General features: G+C 53.4%; 2 protein-coding genes across 2 annotated transcripts; one reads left to right on the top strand and one right to left on the bottom strand.

The window, feature by feature from the left end:
• Positions 1-482: 482 nt before the first annotated feature.
• Ccr10 (C-C motif chemokine receptor 10) lies at positions 483-2,934 on the bottom strand. Its single transcript, XM_052197893.1, has 2 exons — positions 2,890-2,934; positions 483-2,206 (listed from the first exon to the last, which is right to left on the bottom strand). Exons 1-2 carry the CDS (start codon positions 2,911-2,913, stop codon positions 1,142-1,144), a joined length of 1,089 nt encoding a protein of 362 aa, XP_052053853.1. The 5' UTR covers positions 2,914-2,934; the 3' UTR covers positions 483-1,141.
• A 687-nt stretch (positions 2,935-3,621) lies between these two features.
• Positions 3,622-18,594, top strand: Cntnap1 (contactin associated protein 1). The gene is made up of 24 exons (XM_052197890.1): positions 3,622-3,797; positions 4,704-4,805; positions 4,894-5,087; positions 5,480-5,627; positions 5,717-5,920; positions 6,438-6,622; positions 7,309-7,452; positions 8,078-8,339; positions 9,021-9,170; positions 9,709-9,880; positions 10,297-10,403; positions 10,526-10,645; positions 10,968-11,171; positions 11,323-11,479; positions 11,561-11,688; positions 11,982-12,167; positions 12,596-12,817; positions 13,099-13,338; positions 14,630-14,983; positions 15,108-15,235; positions 16,161-16,254; positions 16,397-16,642; positions 16,752-16,799; positions 17,239-18,594. The coding sequence occupies exons 1-24, from the start codon at positions 3,728-3,730 to the stop codon at positions 17,523-17,525; spliced, it is 4,152 nt and encodes a 1,383-aa protein (XP_052053850.1). The 5' UTR covers positions 3,622-3,727; the 3' UTR covers positions 17,526-18,594.
• Positions 18,595-18,875: the final 281 nt, after the last annotated feature.

Here is an 18,875-nt window from a genome sequence, read left to right as displayed (position 1 = left end):
GCGGTGGTCTGACTTTCCTGACCGGATACTAAACTGAGAGAATTGTCTCATTTGAGCACAATCCCGGCAGTTGTGCAAAGACCAGAAATCAGTGCACCATCTCTAGAAGCCATCCTGACGGTGCTTTCATATTGAAGTAGTGTATACTGAGTTTCGAGGACCAGAGACTCTACAACCATAACCTCCCTTCCTCTTCAAGATCCTAGACACTTGTCCGCTGGAGAGTTCTGTCTGATATCTAACCTCCCCTTTCCGGGCAAGCTCGGTGCATTTCCTTTGGCTTGATCCCCAGGGGAAATAATCGGCAGCGCAGGCGCCCCACGCTCTGAGCTCAGGCTCAGTAACACCTCTTGGGAAATTTGCAAATTGCAATCCCCCTCTTATTTTATTTTTAAATCCTAGGTGGAAAACTCCACCTCGACATTTTTCTATTTCATTTCTTCTTAGGCGGGATATTACTCTTGATCCTCCTGTCTCAACCTCTAGAGTGACTGGGGCTACAGGTATCGGTTCACACACCACCAGACTCAACTTTTTAATTAGCGTTTTTCTTTCCATAGCAGGACTTTAGAAGGGATCCAAAAACCCACCCCAAACTAGAATCTCTTGCCTCCTACCCCGACCAGACCCATGGACACACAGCTTGGGACAGCATCACCCCGTGCATTTCACATGCTGGGAGCTAGGTGCTTGCTAAAGCAGCCATTACTGGATAGCGCTGGGGTTATTAGAAAGCCCTTTCGTACACTGACTCCTGAGGAGAAACCCCGCCCCTCCTCACCTGGCAGCTTTCCCAGCTCACCTCGGTTGGCAGAGACTGAGTGAAGCCGAGGGCGTGTCAGTTACTCAAAGCTTTAGCCGACTCAGCAACCCCTGTCCCCTCACACCTCCCACTCAGACTCAAGCAGGGGCGTGGGGGGTGTAACCCACTGTCCTGGCCCTGCTGCAACCAAAGCTGGTAATTCAAAAATAGTAACGGTAGTCGGGTTGCATCTCATTTGTATAGGATCAATTTAATTAAGCGCAGAGGCAATCCCTTTAGATCCTGAAGTCTTTCTCAACGTCCCCCTACTTACTCCCCTTTCTATTACCCTCCCTGGGATCGTTTCTTTAGCCCTCCCCCTTCTCTGAAATTGTAGCCCTAGTTGTCCCAAGAGAGGCTGTGGGTCTCAGTAGGAGCAGAGCAGGAAGAAAGGCGGAGTCGGCGGGGGCGGCGGCCAGGAGGGTTGGGCTTCAGGCTGCATCCTCCGCCCTGTAGCAGCCTCCGCAGGTCCCGGCGGAAACGGAGGCCCAAAAAAGCATAAAGGACCGGATTGAGGCTGCAGCGGACCAGTGTCAAGCCGCCGGTGACCAGCAGAGCTAGATCCTTGCGCTTACTGGAGGAGCAGCTCCGCTCGCGGGCTGCCAGTAGATCGGCTGTATCCAGCAGCAGGGCGAGGCTGTAGGGCAACTGCAGCACCACGAAGGCCACCACCAAGGCCACCACGACACGCAGTGCACGTCGCCGCTCTGGCCCCCTGGCGGCCAGAAGCGTGCGGCCCAGGAGCGCATAACAGGCTGCCATGACTCCCAGAGGCAGCGCGAAGCCTAGGACCACCTGAGCCATCGCGCTTGCCCCTTTCACAGTCTGCGTGAGGCTTTCAGGAAAGATGAGCCGACAGCGTCGTTGGCCTTCCCGTGGCCCGTCCCGGCTGAAAAGGAGCGCAGGTAGAGCCAGAAACAGCGACAGTAGCCACACGAAGACTGAGACCAAGTGTGCACGAGTAGGCGTGGAGGGCCGCTGCCCGGCTGGGAGAGCGCGTGCGATGGCCACATAGCGGTCGGCACTGATACAGGCTAGGAAGAGGAAGCCGGCGTGGAAGGAGGCTGAGTAGAGGCCTGAGATGGCACGGCAGGTGGTACTTCCTAGATTCCAGCCCTGAAGAGCCCCTGCTGCAGCAAAAGGCAAAGTCAGGGCCAATAAGAGGTCAGCCAGGGCCAACTGGAGCAGGTGAACGGAGGTGGGAGACCGGGAAGTTCGTCGGGCTGCCAGATGGGTGGCCAAGACTAGGCCATTGCCCGCCAGTCCCAGCACAGCCACCATCAGGGAGACACTCGGTTGGAAGGCCCGACTGAAAGCCTGGACATCAGCCTTGTAACAGAGTTCCGGCAGCGGCCCAGCAGAATAAGCCTCCTCGTCATACCCGGAGTAAGGTCCCCAGGAGACCTGGTGGCATCAAAAATGAGAAGAGGGACCGTGTAAGACATTCCTACACCCCTCCCTCTCACACAGGAGTTCCTCACTCAAAGTCTCCATGCCAGAAGAGACATACACTCTCTCCCGAGTCTTACTAGTGTGCCCTGGACAGACAGTAAACTACTCTTGCAGTCTCCCTAGCTCTGCTCCAGCTTCCTGGGTGACCTTGAGCAGCCACTGGCTCTTTCTGGACGCCACTTACTAAATGTGTTCTACCCAGTGTGGGAGTCCTAGTCAGCTCACCTGGCAAGGTTAGCAGTGAGCACTGTTGGAACCGTGCAAGATAGTAGACAACAGAAACATGTAGCTCGCCCTAGACCAAGCAGTTATGTTAATAAATCTCAGGGCTTCTGTTGGCTTTGCAGTGCCCTCTCCTGGAATGCAGGTCAGATGCAGGGCTTTGATTCAGCCCTGGACCCTAGACTTCAAGCTCGGGCTAAAGGGGCTACTGTCTCCTTTCCCTTCTCCCCTCCCCACCCTACCGTTAGAGCACAGACATATTGAAAACACTCACACCAAAGGGGTCATACGTAGGTTTTACAGGCTCCTGCACAGGTGCTAGATGACAGAGGCTTGTCAAGCGGGGAATCCCACCCCTTTCCCTTTCCCACCCTCTCAGCAACCCATCTCTTGCCCCCTGCCCCGACTCCCACCTGTTCTGTGGGCTTGGTCCCCATCTCTGGCTACAAGGGTTTCTGAGGTACAGCCGCAGGGGCTAAAGTTAAATAACTAGCAGGGCAGGAAGGAAGGGGTGGGGAGGAGGGCCCAGGAGGAGGGTGGAGATCAGGGTCTGCGGGTTCACGTTTCCATCCCACCTTGCCGAATTTCTAGCTAGTCAAAGGAAAAGGAATGCTTGTATGGTTCCGGGCGAGCTTTGTTTTCCTCTGAGCCTTCCCTGTGTAAAGTACAGTAAGATGAAATCACGGAGTTCACAGTTACGAAGGTGTCCAGCACTGAGCCAGGAACACTATTTACCTTCCGAAAACATTTTTTTAAAATTTTAAATTTGCCCTTCATTCCATCTCTAGGTGCCCTTCTTCAAAGCTTTTCCCTTTTCCTTGAAAATGTCAGGTTCCACCTCGCCTCTTCCTTCTTCTTTGCCACCCTGTAGCCCTAGTCCTTGTCAGCCTTGGGTTACTTGGGGGTATTTCCCAGCGGCAGGTTGTCTACCCCGCCCTTTCGTAATAGGGCTGAGGCTCGCGCTTGCGCGGGGTCCGGGAAAAAACGTGCGTGCCAGGAGAAAGGCTGGGGGAAGGGGGCGGAGGGAGGGAGAGAGAGAGAGAGAGAGAGAGAGAGAGAGAGAGAGAGAGAGAGAGAGAGAGAGAGGAGAGAGAGAGAGATTGGGGGTAGGAGAGAGGGAAGGGTGGGTAAGAAGGACGGGGGAGAAAAGCATCGGTCAGCCGCGAACCCCAGGAGAAAAGCTGGGGCCTGAGCCAGAACGGGAACCCTAGCGGCGCATCAAGGCAGACACCCAGGGTCGGTCAGCTCCGCATGATGAGTCTCGGTCTCTTCAGCATCCTGCTCGCAGCTGTGGTCTCTGGAGCTCGGGGCTGGGGCTACTGTGAGTGCTGGTCTCAGAGGCAGGTGGGATTTGGTGCAGGAGTCTGGAGCTTGCCGGGCGAGTCCTGCACCGCATTGCGGCTGGGTGGTCGCCGGTCCTTCCCGTACGCGCCGGCTCCCGCTTCCATCTTTTCCTGCCTCTCCCCAGCGCTCCGCAATGCAGCTCTGAGGCTGCTGCGCGCGCGCCGCGGTCTGGGGCTGATCTCTGATCTGAGGAACCAGTCAGCCCAGGGGATTTGGAGCTGTTAATCCAAGCGGGAGCCGGTGTCTAGGTTTGAGGTTAAGATTGGCTCTAAGTGCGGCACTGGTGACCCAGGCTAGAGTTGAGGCTTTTCCCGAAGGGGCTGGGGCTAGAATTGGGAGCTGGCCCAGGGACTAGGTAGGGTTTGTGGTTGAGGCTGGGTTTTATGGCTCGAGTCCAAATAGGAGTTGGTGACCCTGACTGAGGCCAAGGATGATGCTAAGAGTGGGATTGGGGGAGGGGAGGGGAGACAGATTGGGATTAAAGTCTGATTTGGGGTTTGGTGCATGTTTTAGTGAGGGGTGCTGGTGATCGGAAGTGATGGTAAGGCAGGGGTTAATTTCATGTTCTGAGGTCCATTTAGGTTTTCGATATGCTGAAGTTTGGGGCCTATGTTTAAGGGGGTACTGAGCCGGCCAGGCACTGGGCTAGCAAGGACCTGGCTTTGAATCTATAGGCGGAGGCACAGAGTTCCCCTAAGAGGGGAAAAAGCAGGCTCCCGCGAGGGAGTAGCTGTTGCTGAAGCCCGGGTTGAGGTAGGTTAAGGTAGGGCTGAGTCAGCCACAGGGGGGCAGTGAAGAGGAGCTTTAACTGCTAAGTGGGCACAGCCTTTGGAAGAGGGGTCACATTAACAAGCTCATCTCCTCGCCCCCACCCCTACTCCAGTCGGCTGCAATGAGGAGCTGGTGGGACCTCTGTATGCACGGTCTCTGGGCGCGTCCTCCTACTATGGGCTCTTTACCACGGCCCGCTTTGCCCGGCTACACGGTGAGCTTACCCAACCAGGGAGGGGAGGAGGACTCCAGAGAGCCGAGAGAAGATTGTGGGTGGTAAAAAGCCCTTGCCCCTTCTGTAGGTATCAGTGGATGGTCGCCCCGGATTGGGGACCCGAATCCCTGGCTCCAGATAGACTTGATGAAGAAACATCGGATCCGGGCTGTGGCCACACAAGGAGCCTTTAATTCTTGGGATTGGGTCACACGGTACATGCTGCTCTACGGGGACCGTGTGGACAGCTGGACACCGTTCTACCAACAAGGGCACAATGCGGTACTGTCGGTGCCCAGGCGCACATACTTGGGGAGCCTTCCCCAGCTCTGGGCCCTAGGCTGGGCACTACCTGAAGGGAAGGGGAGGGGCCAGCAAGAGGCAAAGGCGAGAACTCTACTCTTGGAATTTAGACAGCTCGGACTGTTTCTCAGCAATCATAAGGTTTAATGCACTTTAGGGTAGAACCTAGGAGAGCTTCCTGAGGGCAGTGACATTAGACTTTTACTTTGAAGAACTAAAGGACACTCTAGACCAGAGTGTGTAATCAGGGAGACACGGAGATGGAGTAACCGCCTGTTACTGCTCCGGTCAAGGTTGGGGAGGTTTGAAGCCATTGCTGCCAGGGGAGCTGAGGGTGGGGACATGGTTACTACTGTTTCCAATCCCCGCAGACCTTCTTCGGTAATGTCAATGACTCGGCAGTGGTCCGCCATGACCTGCACTACCATTTTACTGCTCGCTACATCCGCATCGTGCCACTGGCCTGGAACCCACGCGGCAAGATCGGCCTGAGGCTGGGCATCTATGGTTGTCCCTACAGTAAGGCTGTGGAGGCCAGGGGGTGGGGGCGAGGATCCTGAGAGGGACTGTCTCCCCGGTCCCCTGCCCACCCACGGTCCTTTGCACAGAATCCAACATCCTGTATTTTGACGGCGATGATGCCATCTCATATCGCTTCCAGCGAGGCGTCAGCCAAAGTCTTTGGGACGTGTTCGCTTTTAGTTTCAAGACAGAGGAGAAGGATGGACTGTTGTTGCACACCGAGGGCTCCCAGGGGGATTATGTGACGCTTGAACTGCAGGGGGCGCACCTGCTGCTGCACATGAGCCTTGGTGAGCTTCGGAACCCCACGGGGCTGCCCTGCCTCAGCCTGATCTTTCCCATTGACTGTCTGAGCCAAACTACCCTTTTGTAGCGCTTGGGGCTAGCAAAACAGCGGGGTGTGGAGTCAGGAGAACTGGGTTTGGTTTGCCAACTGTGTGGTAACCTTGAACAAGGCATCATAAACCAACAGATTCACAAAATGATTTTGTGAATTCACCCGTGTAATGAAATACAAGCAGTAGCCGGGCAGTGGTGGCGCACGCCTTTAACCCCAGCACTTGGGAAGCAGAGGCAGGTAGATTTCTTGAGTTCGAGGCCAGCCTGGTCTACAGAGTGAGTACCAGGACAGCCAGAGCTACCTGTCTTGAAGAAGAAGAGAAAAGAGAGAGAGAGAGGGAGATACAAGCAGCGGCCTCCTCTCTGCTCCAGCCTCTCTGGGGCCTGGGTAGCCTCTCCTCAGTGTTGAGAGTTGCTACTGAAGCTGGAGCCTGCTAGAGTCCTCACCCTGTCCTGCTTTGCCCTCAGGCAGCAGTCCCATCCAGCCAAGACCTGGTCACACCACGGTGAGCGCTGGTGGCGTTCTTAACGACCTAAGCTGGCACTATGTGCGGGTGGATCGATATGGCCGAGATGCAAACCTCACCCTGGATGGCTATGTCCATCGCTTTGTGCTCAACGGCGACTTTGAAAGGTTGAATCTCGAAAATGAGGTGATCAAGGGTGGGGTACCATTTTGGGGATGTAGCAATGGATAAATTGGGGGGGGGTCCACTCCACATCCTACTGCATGTACCAGAGAGTCATTTATTTTTCTTTTCTTTCTTTCTTTTTTTTTTTTTTTTTTTTGGTTTGTTTTTGTTTTTTCGAGACAGGGTTTCTCTTTGTAGCCCTGGCTGTCCTGGAACTCACTTTGTAGACCAGGTTAGCCTCGAACTCAGAAATCCGCCTGCCTCTGCCTCCCAAGTGCTGGGATTAAAGATGTGCGCCACCACCGCCCGGCCAGAGAGTCAGTTCTTGTTATTTTTCTGGTCCTTGTTGTAGATCTCCTAAGATGGGTCTAGAAATCCAGATTTGGGGTGCAGGAGGAAACATAGAAAATTGTCCCCTAGTCTCCCACAGTTCTGTGTGGTTGACAAAGACCATGTCTCCATCTGCATTTTAAGTATCAAAGCAGACAATTTGACCTGCTGAAGGCCTGCAGCCAACTAGTGCTGATGTTTAAGGCTTAAACCTGAACGAAGCTTTATTAGCACTCACCCTGGGCAAATGTGCTCCAAGTCTTTCTGAAGCCAGGCCTAGTACCCTTCTGTGGAAAGGGTACTTACTGTGCATGCGCACAGGAAAGGAAGGCGTTACCCTAAGCCCAGGGAAACCTCTCTTCACCTGCTTCCTACAGATATTCATCGGGGGTCTAGTGGGCGCAGCACGTAAGAACCTGGCCTACCGCCATAACTTCCGTGGCTGCATAGAAAACGTGATCTACAACCGGATCGACATCGCAGAAATGGCCGTGCAGCGCCACTCGCGGATCACCTTCGAGGCCAGTGGGCAGGGAGATCTGGGAGGACAGGGACACTGAAGCCACTTGGAGAGCCAAGAGGCAGAGAGGAAAGAGGTCTTGTTGGGGACGAGACCCCTCTGAACAGTCAGTTTCTCGGATGTGGGAGTACCACGAACTCAGACCCAAGTACCATTCAGCCCTTAGTAAAGCTGTGATCCGGTCCAGTTGTTAGTTAGACAACGGGAAAATGAGCTGCAGAGGCTGAGAGAAGTTCGACCGGGAGCATGTGACTCCGAAGTGGTAGGGTAATCACTGAATTGTCTCTGGAAGTCTTTTGATAAGCTTTCCTCTTTGGTCGACTCAGGAGCTTATGCGCATGCTCCATAGCCTTTGGGCTAAATTTGGCTTGTGCTATATGATATTGCTCTTAGCACTCTGAGAGAGATTTTTTTTTTTTTTTTTGCTTTGTGGATATTGGGATTAGCAACACAAACAAACAAACAAACAGAGTGGGGGAGGGGCAGAAGCAGGCTTGCATAGGGCATAGAAGGACCACAATTGGAGGTTTTATTTCCACAAGTATTTAGGGAGTGTTTCAACTGGGTCTTAAACCCAGTGAGAATATTGATGGCGAATCCTGGTGCACCCATCCATTCTCTTCTAGGGTAATGTGGCTTTCCGTTGCTTGGATCCCGTTCCACACCCCATCAACTTCGGAGGTCCTCACAACTTCGTCCAAGTGCCTGGCTTTCCACGCCGGGGGCGCTTCGCAGTCTCTTTCCGTTTCCGCACCTGGGACCTCACAGGGCTACTCCTTTACTCCCGCTTGGGGGACGGGCTGGGTCATGTGGAGCTGATGCTTAGTGAAGGACAAGTCAACGTATCCATCGCGCAGACTGGCCGCAAGAAGCTTCAATTTGCTGCTGGTGAGGGGCTTTCGGGGAGGCACAAGCAAGCTAGAAAAGGTTGGGATCTGGAAGAAACAGGTGTGCTCCGGTTCTGGGGGATTCCTGAAGATGCCTGCCAGTTCTAGCCAGCTTTGCACACTATATCAATGACTAGGGCTGTGGATAGTGAAGGAAGCCATCAGAGGCGCCACTGTGCAAGGCGTGAGGTGTAATCATGGAGTTCACTTAGACTCCTGCTGGGATCCAGAGTGGAGCTGCTACTTCCCCACTGGACACCATCTTCTCTCTGGGCATGGTGTCTTATGGTAGTAATTTATGCCCGTAATCCCAACATCTGGAAAACCACAAGTTTGAGGCCAGTCAGGACTATATAGTGAGTTCTAGGCCAGCCTGGAATACAGAGAGATCCTTCTCAAAAACACAGCAAGGGGGCCGGAACTCTGCTTGGGGTGTTGAACAAGATCAGTACCATTAGCTACTAAACCACTCCTCACCCCACCCCCAACTACCTGTAATTCCGTAGGGATCCATCTCCCCCTTCTGGCTTCTCAGGGTACTGCACTCATGCACACAATTCAAACAAAAAAAATTTTTTTTTTTAAAGAGATGGGGTCCGAGGATGGGACGATTAACAAACCAATCTTCTCGTATTCTGGTTACTGCCTCTGCCCACTTACCCCGTCCTTCTTTCTTGTTCAGGGTATCGCCTGAATGATGGCTTCTGGCACGAGGTGAACTTTGTAGCACAGGAAAACCATGCGGTCATCAGTATTGATGATGTGGAAGGGGCAGAGGTCAGAGTCTCATCCCCACTGCTGATCCGCACGGGGACTTCATACTTCTTTGGTGGTAAGTGAGGGACAATTTTGCCCTTAGTCTGCGTGAGAAGGTCCTGTTCGGTTCTGATGGCACCACAAGGAGAGTATTGGAGAGACCAAGCCTCCTTTCCCCTCTGGGACCTTGGGTCCTTGCCATTATAGCCCTGGCTGTCCTGGAACTCGCTCTGTAGACCAGGTTGGCCTCGAATTCAGAAATCTGCCTGCCTCTGCCTCCCAAAGTGCTGGGATTACAGGTGTGCACCACCACCGTCCGGTTTTTTTTTTTATTTTATTTTAAATTTTTTCTTTATTTAATGTATGAGTGCACTGCTGCATCTGCCTGCCTGAGGAGGGCATCAGATCCCCCTATAGATGGTTGTGAGCCACCATGTGGTTGCTAGGAATTAAACTCATGATCTCTGGACGAGCAGCCAGTGCTCTTAGCTGCTGAGCCCTCTCTCCAGCCCTGCATCCTTTCATTTGTATAGCTCTCTCTTAGCATTTCCCTGGCGGGGGTGGGTCATCTGAGAGCTCTCCTGGGAAGGACCTTACAAGTGTGGTTGTTCCAGGTTGTCCCAAGCCAGCCAGTCGATGGGGCTGCCACTCCAACCAGACAGCCTTCCACGGCTGCATGGAGCTGCTCAAGGTGGATGGTCAACTGGTCAACCTCACTCTGGTAGAGTTTCGGAAGCTTGGTTACTTTGCTGAGGTCCTCTTTGACACATGTGGCATCACAGACAGGTATCTAGAAGGTTCTCTCCCTAACAAGTGACCCCTCCAAAGCTCACTTCCGTTTTTCTTTTTAAAATAATCTCCCTTCTCCTTATGTCCATGCCCTCCTACACACACACACACACACACACACACACACACACACACACAGAGTTTCTTCCTTCACCCCTTTCCTATTTCTTCCTGTAAAGTTGCAGGTACCCAGCATTGAAAGAAAGTTTCTATTCAGTCCTGAGAGTTGTGTTTGGCAGGGTCTATGCACTTTCTTTTCCTTTGTTTTGGCAGGAAGAGGACAGCACTTGATCCCTGTAGACTACCTAGTGTCCCTGTGCCTGGGGTTGTACCCAGCCAGTTAGGTGGGAAATGAGCGGTCCTTGGGAAGCTGGTCCCAAGCCTCCTGCCCTTGGTGCTGACCCCTTCCGCAGATGCAGCCCTAACATGTGTGAGCATGACGGCCGCTGCTACCAGTCTTGGGATGACTTCATCTGCTACTGCGAACTCACCGGCTACAAGGGAGTTACCTGCCACGAACGTAAGCTGGATAGTATAGGGGGTCAGGGGAAGGTTGTTGGGGATCAGGAAGCTGCCAGAGATGGAAGGGATGGCCATTCTTCTAGCCTTCTAGCTCCACAATTGACTTGTTGCCCATACCAGCATTATATAAGGAGTCCTGCGAAGCCTATCGCCTCAGTGGAAAATTTTCTGGGAATTACACCATTGATCCTGATGGCAGTGGACCTCTGAAGCCATTTGTGGTGTACTGTGATATCCGAGGTAAGGGGCTTTGATGGGTGCAGGTAGAGGGTTGACCAGGCAATGTGAGATGTGGGTAGAGAAGCTGTAGGAGGGGCCAAGATGACACTGTAGTGAGGGTAAAGTACATTGTAGGAAGGGACACCTAAACATTTGTAATGTAGCCTTACAGCTTAGTTCCCACTTCTGGCCATTCCAACAGCCTCATCTCCATCCTCCAACGTGGAGGCCTGAGGCTAGACTGAAGGGAAGTGGCTGGCCACTGTCATTGACTCTAGCTAGGTTGGTAAGGATGGAGACAGACTGTTCATGGCCAGCCAAAGCTCTGTTTCCTCTCTTCTAGAGAACCGAGCATGGACAGTTGTGCGGCACGACAGGCTGTGGACCACGCGGGTGACTGGCTCCAGCATGGATCGGCCCTTTCTGGGGGCCATCCAGTACTGGAATGCCTCCTGGGAGGAAGTCAGTGCTCTGGCCAATGCTTCCCAGCACTGTGAGCAGTGGATCGAGTTCTCCTGCTACAATTCCCGGCTGCTCAACACTGCAGGTTGAGGCTGGCAGCAGGGAGGGCAAGGCATGGCTGGAGGAGAGCCTTGGGTGGGGTGGGGGTAAGGTCAAGGCTGCTTGAATCTAGGTCTGAGGAACTCAGAGGCTGGTGGAGAGGCGGGGGCTGGAAGCTGCTTGGTGTCTTTCCCCAGGAGGCTACCCCTACAGCTTTTGGATTGGCCGAAATGAGGAGCAGCACTTCTACTGGGGAGGCTCCCAGCCTGGGATCCAGCGCTGTGCCTGTGGGCTGGACCAGAGCTGTGTGGACCCTGCACTGCACTGCAATTGTGATGCTGACCAGCCGCAGTGGTGAGAACAGGAGGGCCAGCTTTTTGAGACTGCAGGGGCAACTGAGAGGCAAGATGGAGTCACTGCATCCTATTCCCACAGGAGAACAGACAAGGGGCTCCTGACCTTTGTAGACCATCTGCCTGTCACTCAGATAGTAGTAGGTGATACAAACCGCTCCAATTCTGAAGCTCAGTTCTTCCTGAGGCCTCTGCGCTGCTATGGTGACCGTGAGTGGCAGACTCCTTTGGTGTGCCTGTCCGGTATTGACTGTTTCCAAAACCCAGACCACTTGATCCACTGGGAATCTCTAAGCCCACATGGCCAGATGCTCCTGCTGTGATCTGACCCTTGTCCTCTTGTTCTTCTGCACCTTATTTATTCACTCCACATCTTAATCTCTCTTCAAAGAGTCTCCCCAATCTCCCTGCTCCCCCCTGCCTTCCCCCTGCCCACCGAGGCTCCTTGACTCCTCCACCCTCAGACTCCCTTGATGAGGCCGTCCTCACCCTGTTTTTTGCAGGCAATTCCTGGAACACCATCTCCTTCCGCACTGGAGCTGCCCTGCGTTTCCCTCCAATCCGTGCCAACCACAGCCTTGATGTTTCCTTCTACTTCAGGACCTCGGCTCCCTCGGGAGTCTTCCTAGAGAACATGGGGGGTCCTTTCTGCCAGTGGCGCCGACCTTACGTGAGGGTGGAGCTCAACAGTGAGTTGGGCAGGCTAGGCGGAATGTGGCTAAGAGAGATGGCTGAGGGGGCCGTGTTAGGGAAAAGGCGATCACCCTTCTGAGAGCGGATGGGGAGAGGACTGGAGATCACTCTGGGTCCTAGACCCTCGGGCACATGCTCTGATTCTGCAGGTCCTTGACCCCTTTACTTGTGAAAAAGGAGCTAGGTCCCTGCCATCACTAACTAGCTGCGCTTCTAGCCCAGGGAATGAAAGCTGGGAAACTGATTTCAGGAAATCTGTAAAACTGGGGAGCAGATTGTGTGGTTTTAAGACTTCTGTAGACTTTGTCTTAGGCTATGAACTAAGTGGAGGGCTGAGGAGATTTTCTTGGACGAGAATACTGTGAGGGATCTGGGGGATCCGAGCTCCCTTCACCCCTTACCTCCTGTCATGCTCCTGTCCCAGCATCCCGGGATGTGGTCTTTGCCTTTGATATTGGCAATGGGGATGAGAACCTGACAGTGCACTCGGGTGACTTTGAGTTCAACGATGACGAGTGGCATCTGGTCCGAGCTGAGATCAATGTGAAGCAGGCCCGGCTGCGAGTGGACCACCGGCCCTGGGTGCTGAGGCCCATGCCCCTGCAGACCTACATCTGGCTGGAGTATGACCAACCCCTCTATGTGGGTAAGCAGCCGCCCAGGAGCAGGGAGAAAGCCCGCATGATGGTCCCATGCTCTCATGGGTCGTGTTTCAGTTTTCCATGTTCTGATCCTCTTTGCCTGAGCGAGCCAAGGGGCCTGTCTCCTTCGCTCCCTTATATATGCTAGCCTGGCCTCCTGGGCTCCCTTCTAGCTCATAGTACTTGTTCCTGTCTCTGGCTCTACAGTCACTTTAGGGGAGCTCCTGGGGTGTTCTGCCTTTGAGCTACACCCCCAGCCTCAGCCTCTCCACTTACTCCTGGCCAGGATCTGCAGAGCTTAAGAGGCGTCCTTTTGTGGGCTGCTTGAGGGCCATGCGTTTGAATGGAGTGACTCTGAACTTGGAGGGCCGCGCCAACGCCTCTGAGGGCACCTTCCCCAACTGTACGGGTCACTGCACCCACCCCCGGTTCCCCTGTTTCCACGGAGGACGCTGTGTGGAACGATACAGCTACTACACGTGTGACTGTGACCTCACAGCTTTTGATGGGCCATATTGCAATCACGGTCAGTGCTGCTGGTTATGAGGAATATAATGAGGGGGGTAGGGTGGGGAGGGGGTGACAAGGAGCCTTAGGGCATGATAGGAGTTTAGAGGGAAGAATACAAGTCAGCAGTCGTGGAAAACTAGAATTGTCAGTAGACTTCTGAGCTCTTAAATGGGGCAATCAGGCATGTGAAGATACTGGGTAACTCCAGTCATAATGGAAAAAAACGGAGTGACAGCAGAGCTAGCTGACACAAGAGCCCCGACATTAGGCAAATAAACTCCCATTTTCCCCACTACCGTCAAGGTCACACAGGCTGTGCCCAGACCCCATGCACATCTGCATTGCGTATGCACAGATGCATGTGTATGCATGTATGGTGGTGCATGCATGTGTGTATGTACAGAGGGCATGCATGTGTGTACGGAGGCCAGGGGTCCACCTCAGGTGGTGCTCTCAGGCGCATCTATCTTGTGTTTTCAGGCAGGGCCTCGCACTGGGACTTGAAACTCAGTAACTGGGTAGGCTAGCTAGACAGCGAGCCACGGAGAGCCTCCTGCTTTGGTCCCTCCCCAGCAATGGGAGTCCAAGTGTGTGCCGTCACAACTAACTTTGTGTGTAGGCACTAAGGATCGAATTCATGTCCTCACACTGGCACGGCAAGCACTTTACCAACTGAACAAGTGTCCTAGCTCTGGTATTGACGTTGGCTTCACAATACATTTCTGCCCTGGCCATTTTCTGTCTATCACTGAATTCCCAAAACATATCTACAAGCTGACTCTTGGTTGAGGTGAAGCTTGAAATTCCACATATCCAGACTGTATTTTCCTGAGGCTGGCCCAAGGTAATCTATGGGGTGGGTGGGTTACTGTGGGTAGAGTCTGGTACTCTAGGGAGATACAGGAAGTATGAATAACAACACATAATTGGATGGTCAGGGTATCTCAGGTTCCTCCAGGCCATCCACATAAACCGCATTCTTGAGGGAAATTACTGCCCATCTTTGGGGTTCAGTTTCCTCACCTGCAAATGCAGGGATGAGACCAGATGACCTTCCAAGATTCTTATACCATTTTTCTACTTAGTGCTAGATGGGGTGGTGTTGGCCTGTAATACAAGCATTTGAAAAGCCACATGAGGCACAGGATTGTAAATTTGAGCTACAAAGTAAGACAGTGTCCCCAAAAATGAAGGGGGGGGACAAATAGTGGCAGATACAGGTGTGTGCATGGGTCGGTGACGTAAAAACCCTTTGAACTTGTGACTGAGAAGTCTGAAGCCTTCACCTTGTTTTATCTCTGCTCCAGATATTGGTGGATTCTTTGAGACCGGCACATGGATGCGCTACAACCTCCAGTCAGCACTGCGCTCTGCAGCCCGGGAGTTCTCTCACATGCTGAGCCGGCCAGTGCCAGGCTATGAGCCTGGCTATATTCCAGGCTATGACACTCCTGGTTACGTGCCTGGATACCACGGCCCTGGGTACCGCCTGCCCGACTACCCACGGCCTGGCCGGCCGGTGCCTGGGTATCGGGGTCCTGTCTACAATATTACTGGAGAGGAGGTCTCCTTCAGCTTCAGCACCAGCTCTGCTCCCGCAGTCCTGCTCTATGTCAGCTCCTTTGTACGAGACTACATGGCTGTGCTCATCAAGGAAGATGGTAAGTCCTCATGGCGCTCTCCCTCCAGGTGCCCAAACTCCCCTAGCTACTAATACAAAGATCCAGTCCTTTAGACGAGGGGTTATGGAAGCTGAGAGCCCATGTCCCTGCTCCCACCCTACAGGGACCCTACAGCTTCGGTATCAGCTGGGCACAAGTCCCTACGTGTACCAGCTAACCACCCGGCCAGTGACCGATGGTCAGCCCCATAGCGTCAACATCACCCGGGTCTACCGAAACCTCTTTATCCAGGTACAGGTGGAAGGGGATGGGCCAGTTGAGTCAGAGCCTCATAATCCTGGCTATGGCACCAAGAACATGTCAAATGATTACATGTTGTAACATAGTTCAGTGTACAAGGGGTTTTCACATGTATCACCACTCATGACCCTCCCCTCAGCTCTGTGAAGTGGGTGTGGCTAGAAATTATTCTGAGCTTCATGTTACAAGCCAGTAGCCTGGCTGAAGAAGGTAACGTGCTTTGCTCAGTCAAACTGGTAGTGGCCGGTAAGTGGGCTTCATGCCCAGCAGACGAGCACTCTGTACTAAGTAAGCTACCCACCCCTGGGTTCCATCCCCAGCTCTACAGAGCCGGGCATCTCATCACAGTATGTGGGGATGGGGCTGGAGGATCAGAAGTTTAAGATTACCCTTGGCTGCATGGCAAGTCTGAGATACATGAAACCCTGTGGTGCCGGTGAGATGCTCACCAGCCTGGTAAAGCCAGAGTTTGATCCCGAGATCCACACTGGAAAAGGGGCAAAATGACTGCCACGTTGTTACCTGAACGCCAGACAAATTGTGGCACTCCCCATGAGAAATAAAGTGTAGCTGGGTACAGCAGCCCAAGCCTTTAATCCCAACATTTGGGAGGCAGAGGTACACATGGATCTCTGAACCTGAGGCCAGCCTGGTCTACATAGTGAATTCCACCACTGCCAGGGCTATACAGAGGGACCCAGCTCAGCTCCCAGAAAAACAAAACAAAACAAAACAGAAATGGGAGTCAAACTACAAGCAAACTGCAAAGCCAGGGGTCCAAACCAGATTTCGTCATGTGTAAGATCCTAGGGGTTTGTTCATTTTGAGCAAGGCTAGTTTGGGCAAAGTGAATTCCTTCCGGGTCTTGGCTGTGCCATCCAGGGTTTTCCTTTCTTCCGCACTTGTCCTACCCCAGGTGGACTACTTCCCACTGACAGAACAGAAGTTCTCTCTCCTGGTGGACAGCCAGCTGGACTCACCCAAGGCCTTGTATCTAGGGCGTGTGATGGGTAAGCTGCTTGTGAGGATGGATCTGGGAAGAGCTGTGGGGGGGGGGGGAGGGGGGAGCGGAAAGAGCAGCGAGGGTAGTGGGAGGGGACTGAAGAGGGCAAGGCTTCTGGGTGAACCCAGATGCCTCTTTCTTGGCCTCAGAGACAGGAGTCATTGACCCAGAGATTCAGCGGTACAACACCCCCGGTTTCTCCGGCTGCCTGTCCGGTGTCCGGTTCAACAACGTAGCTCCTCTTAAGACCCATTTCCGAACCCCTCGCCCCATGACTGCGGAGTTGGCGGAGGCTATGCGGGTCCAAGGAGAACTGTCAGAATCTAACTGTGGAGCTATGCCACGCCTTGTCTCTGAGGTGCCACCAGAGCTTGATCCCTGGTACCTGCCCCCAGGTAAATCCCTAGACACACATGACGATTGGGGTCGGGTAGAGTGACAGTGATGGGAAATGGCTCTGAATATAGAGGCAGTGTCTCTTAATCAGCCTTTCCTCCTCTTTAGATTTCCCATATTACCATGACGACGGATGGGTTGCCATACTCTTAGGTTGTAAGTAGCACTGACTAAGAACCTGACTTCCCAAGACCACCTTGCCAGCATCCTCCCTAGCTCCCTCAGAAGTGGGGTGGGTGGAGGTGTTAGCTGTGAGATAAGAAGGGTGAGACAGGCTATGCTGACATCAGTATAGAGCTGGGGAGGACTATGCAGCTATAAATTTTTAATTAAAATAAAATATTAAAATGCAGCCCTAGTTACAGGATGAGGAAAAATAGAAATGTAGCAACATCTAGAACAGTAAGAAACTGGAGAAACCATCAGGTATGGAAGGAGTAAAGCAGGCAGCAGATAAGCCAAGAATTCAGACATTCTAGACAGAGCCATGGCCTGGCAGTTCTATATTTGCTATACACGGGTGTACATGATGCTTTGGCCGGGTGTGTATGTGTGTACCCCAAAGACCTTAAGTTGTTCTTTTTCTTCCATTCAGTTTTGGTGGCCTTCCTGCTGCTGGGGCTTGTGGGAATGCTGGTGCTGTTCTACCTGCAAAATCATCGGTACAAGGGCTCCTACCACACCAATGAGCCCAAGGCCACCCATGATTCCCATCCTGGTGGCAAAGCTCCCCTGCCTCCCTCAGGCCCAGCCCAGGCACCCGCCCCTACTCCAGCTCCCAGCCAAGCTCCGACCCCAGCCCCGACCCCAGCCCCAGCCCCAGCCCCAGCCCCCAGGGACCAGAACCTCCCCCAGATCTTGGAGGAGTCCCGGTCTGAATGAGTCACAAGGGCTTTAGGGACCAAGGCCAACCCGTCTAAGTCCCCTCAGCTCCTGCCTCTCCCCTCCCTGCCAGGGACATTTGGCTCTTCTTAGCAGGCTCTGTTCACCAGGAGGATTCCCTCTTGCCAAGTTTGGTGTGCAGAGCTACAGATGGGACCAAAGGGAGTGGCCGAGCCTCACTGCCTAAACCAATGCCCTGCTCATCCCCTCCCCCTACAGTCCCGCCCCCAGCTCCTGGCTGTGTGCCTGCCCTACAGGAGAAAGCTCATGGAGCAGAGACAGGCCTTTCCTGCCATCTCTGTCCCAGCTGCCGGCCAGGGATGGGCAAGGAAGGGCAGGAGAGATGAACTGCCTCCCTTCCTGTGTACATCAGCAGCAGGGACAGATACGGGGATCGAGGGGCTGCACCGGGCAGGGAGGGAGGAGGCTGCTAACACACACCCTGGAGCCTCCCCCCTGCCCTGCTGACCGGCTGTCTTCCATCTGCTTCCTCTCAGCTGGGGCTGAGGGAAGAACTTCATCATCCCCACCCCCACCTCACCCAACCCTTTTTGTTCTTAGAGACCAAGAGGCCTCGGTTTAGCACTTTAGTACCTCCACTGCTTCACATGCTTTAGCCAAAGCCATAAAAAGCCTGCGAGTAGAAAAAATAATGCTGACACCCTGCCTAGCCAGCCCTCTACTCTTCCACCCCTTTCCAAAATATGCAATAGCCTTGGTGCCTGTGTGCAGGCCTGGCCCCCTCCGTGCATGAGGAGCCCTCCCTCTCTGCTCAGAAATGCTGCTGCTGCTGCGTTTACCCAGGAGGTCATATTCTTTATATATATTTTTTGTTGCAGAGTCTCTCTCTAGAGAACTATATATTACTCTAATTTTTTAATTATCTGTTTATATATAAAAGAACTCAGTGGGCTGTCCTGTGCTGTACCCAGTTTGTAGTGAGCTCCTTCTGTGTTTGATGTCTCTCGAGTCCTGCCAGTCACTTGCCCCCTGTGCTGGGCCACTCTAGAGCAGGGCAGAGCCCACTGTGCCCTCAAATGAGAAGGTTCAATAAAGCAGAGTGGCAGAGCCCCAGTCTGTGCGTGGTAAGCTGACATCACGGCTGAAGAGCGAACGGAGTCTTCTTGGGAACTAGAAATTGGAGATTTCTAGTCTTCAGAGCCTATACATACAAGCCCAGCAGCGGTGGCACACGCCTTTAATCCCAGCACTCAAGAGGCAGAGGCAGGAGGATTTCTGAGTTCGAGGACAGCCTGGTCTGGCAGCCAAGGATACACAAACCCTGTCTCAGAAAACCAAAAGCTATGCACCTGCCAGGGGCTTCACATGACCACCCCGCCTCCCAGCCTG

This window comes from Apodemus sylvaticus, chromosome 10, assembly GCF_947179515.1.
Source record: "Apodemus sylvaticus chromosome 10, mApoSyl1.1, whole genome shotgun sequence".
In the NCBI taxonomy this organism is placed as follows: domain Eukaryota; kingdom Metazoa; phylum Chordata; class Mammalia; order Rodentia; family Muridae; genus Apodemus; species Apodemus sylvaticus.
Note: the sequence above shows the minus strand (reverse complement) of the source record. Positions and strands in the feature narration are given on the sequence as shown.

Excerpts from the sequence above, each read along its gene's own strand:
- Ccr10 (XM_052197893.1), bottom strand. The coding sequence starts at position 2,913 with ATGGGGACCAAGCCCACAGAACAG. Across the intron at positions 2,207-2,889 it reads GGACCAAGCCCACAGAACAG|GTCTCCTGGGGACCTTACTC; the intron begins GTGGGAGTCGGG and ends TGATGCCACCAG.
- Cntnap1 (XM_052197890.1), top strand. The coding sequence starts at position 3,728 with ATGATGAGTCTCGGTCTCTTCAGCATCCTGCTCGCAGCTGTGGTCTCT. Across the intron at positions 5,921-6,437 it reads GCTGCTGCACATGAGCCTTG|GCAGCAGTCCCATCCAGCCA; the intron begins GTGAGCTTCGGA and ends CTTTGCCCTCAG. Across the intron at positions 16,643-16,751 it reads TCCCTGGTACCTGCCCCCAG|ATTTCCCATATTACCATGAC; the intron begins GTAAATCCCTAG and ends CCTCCTCTTTAG.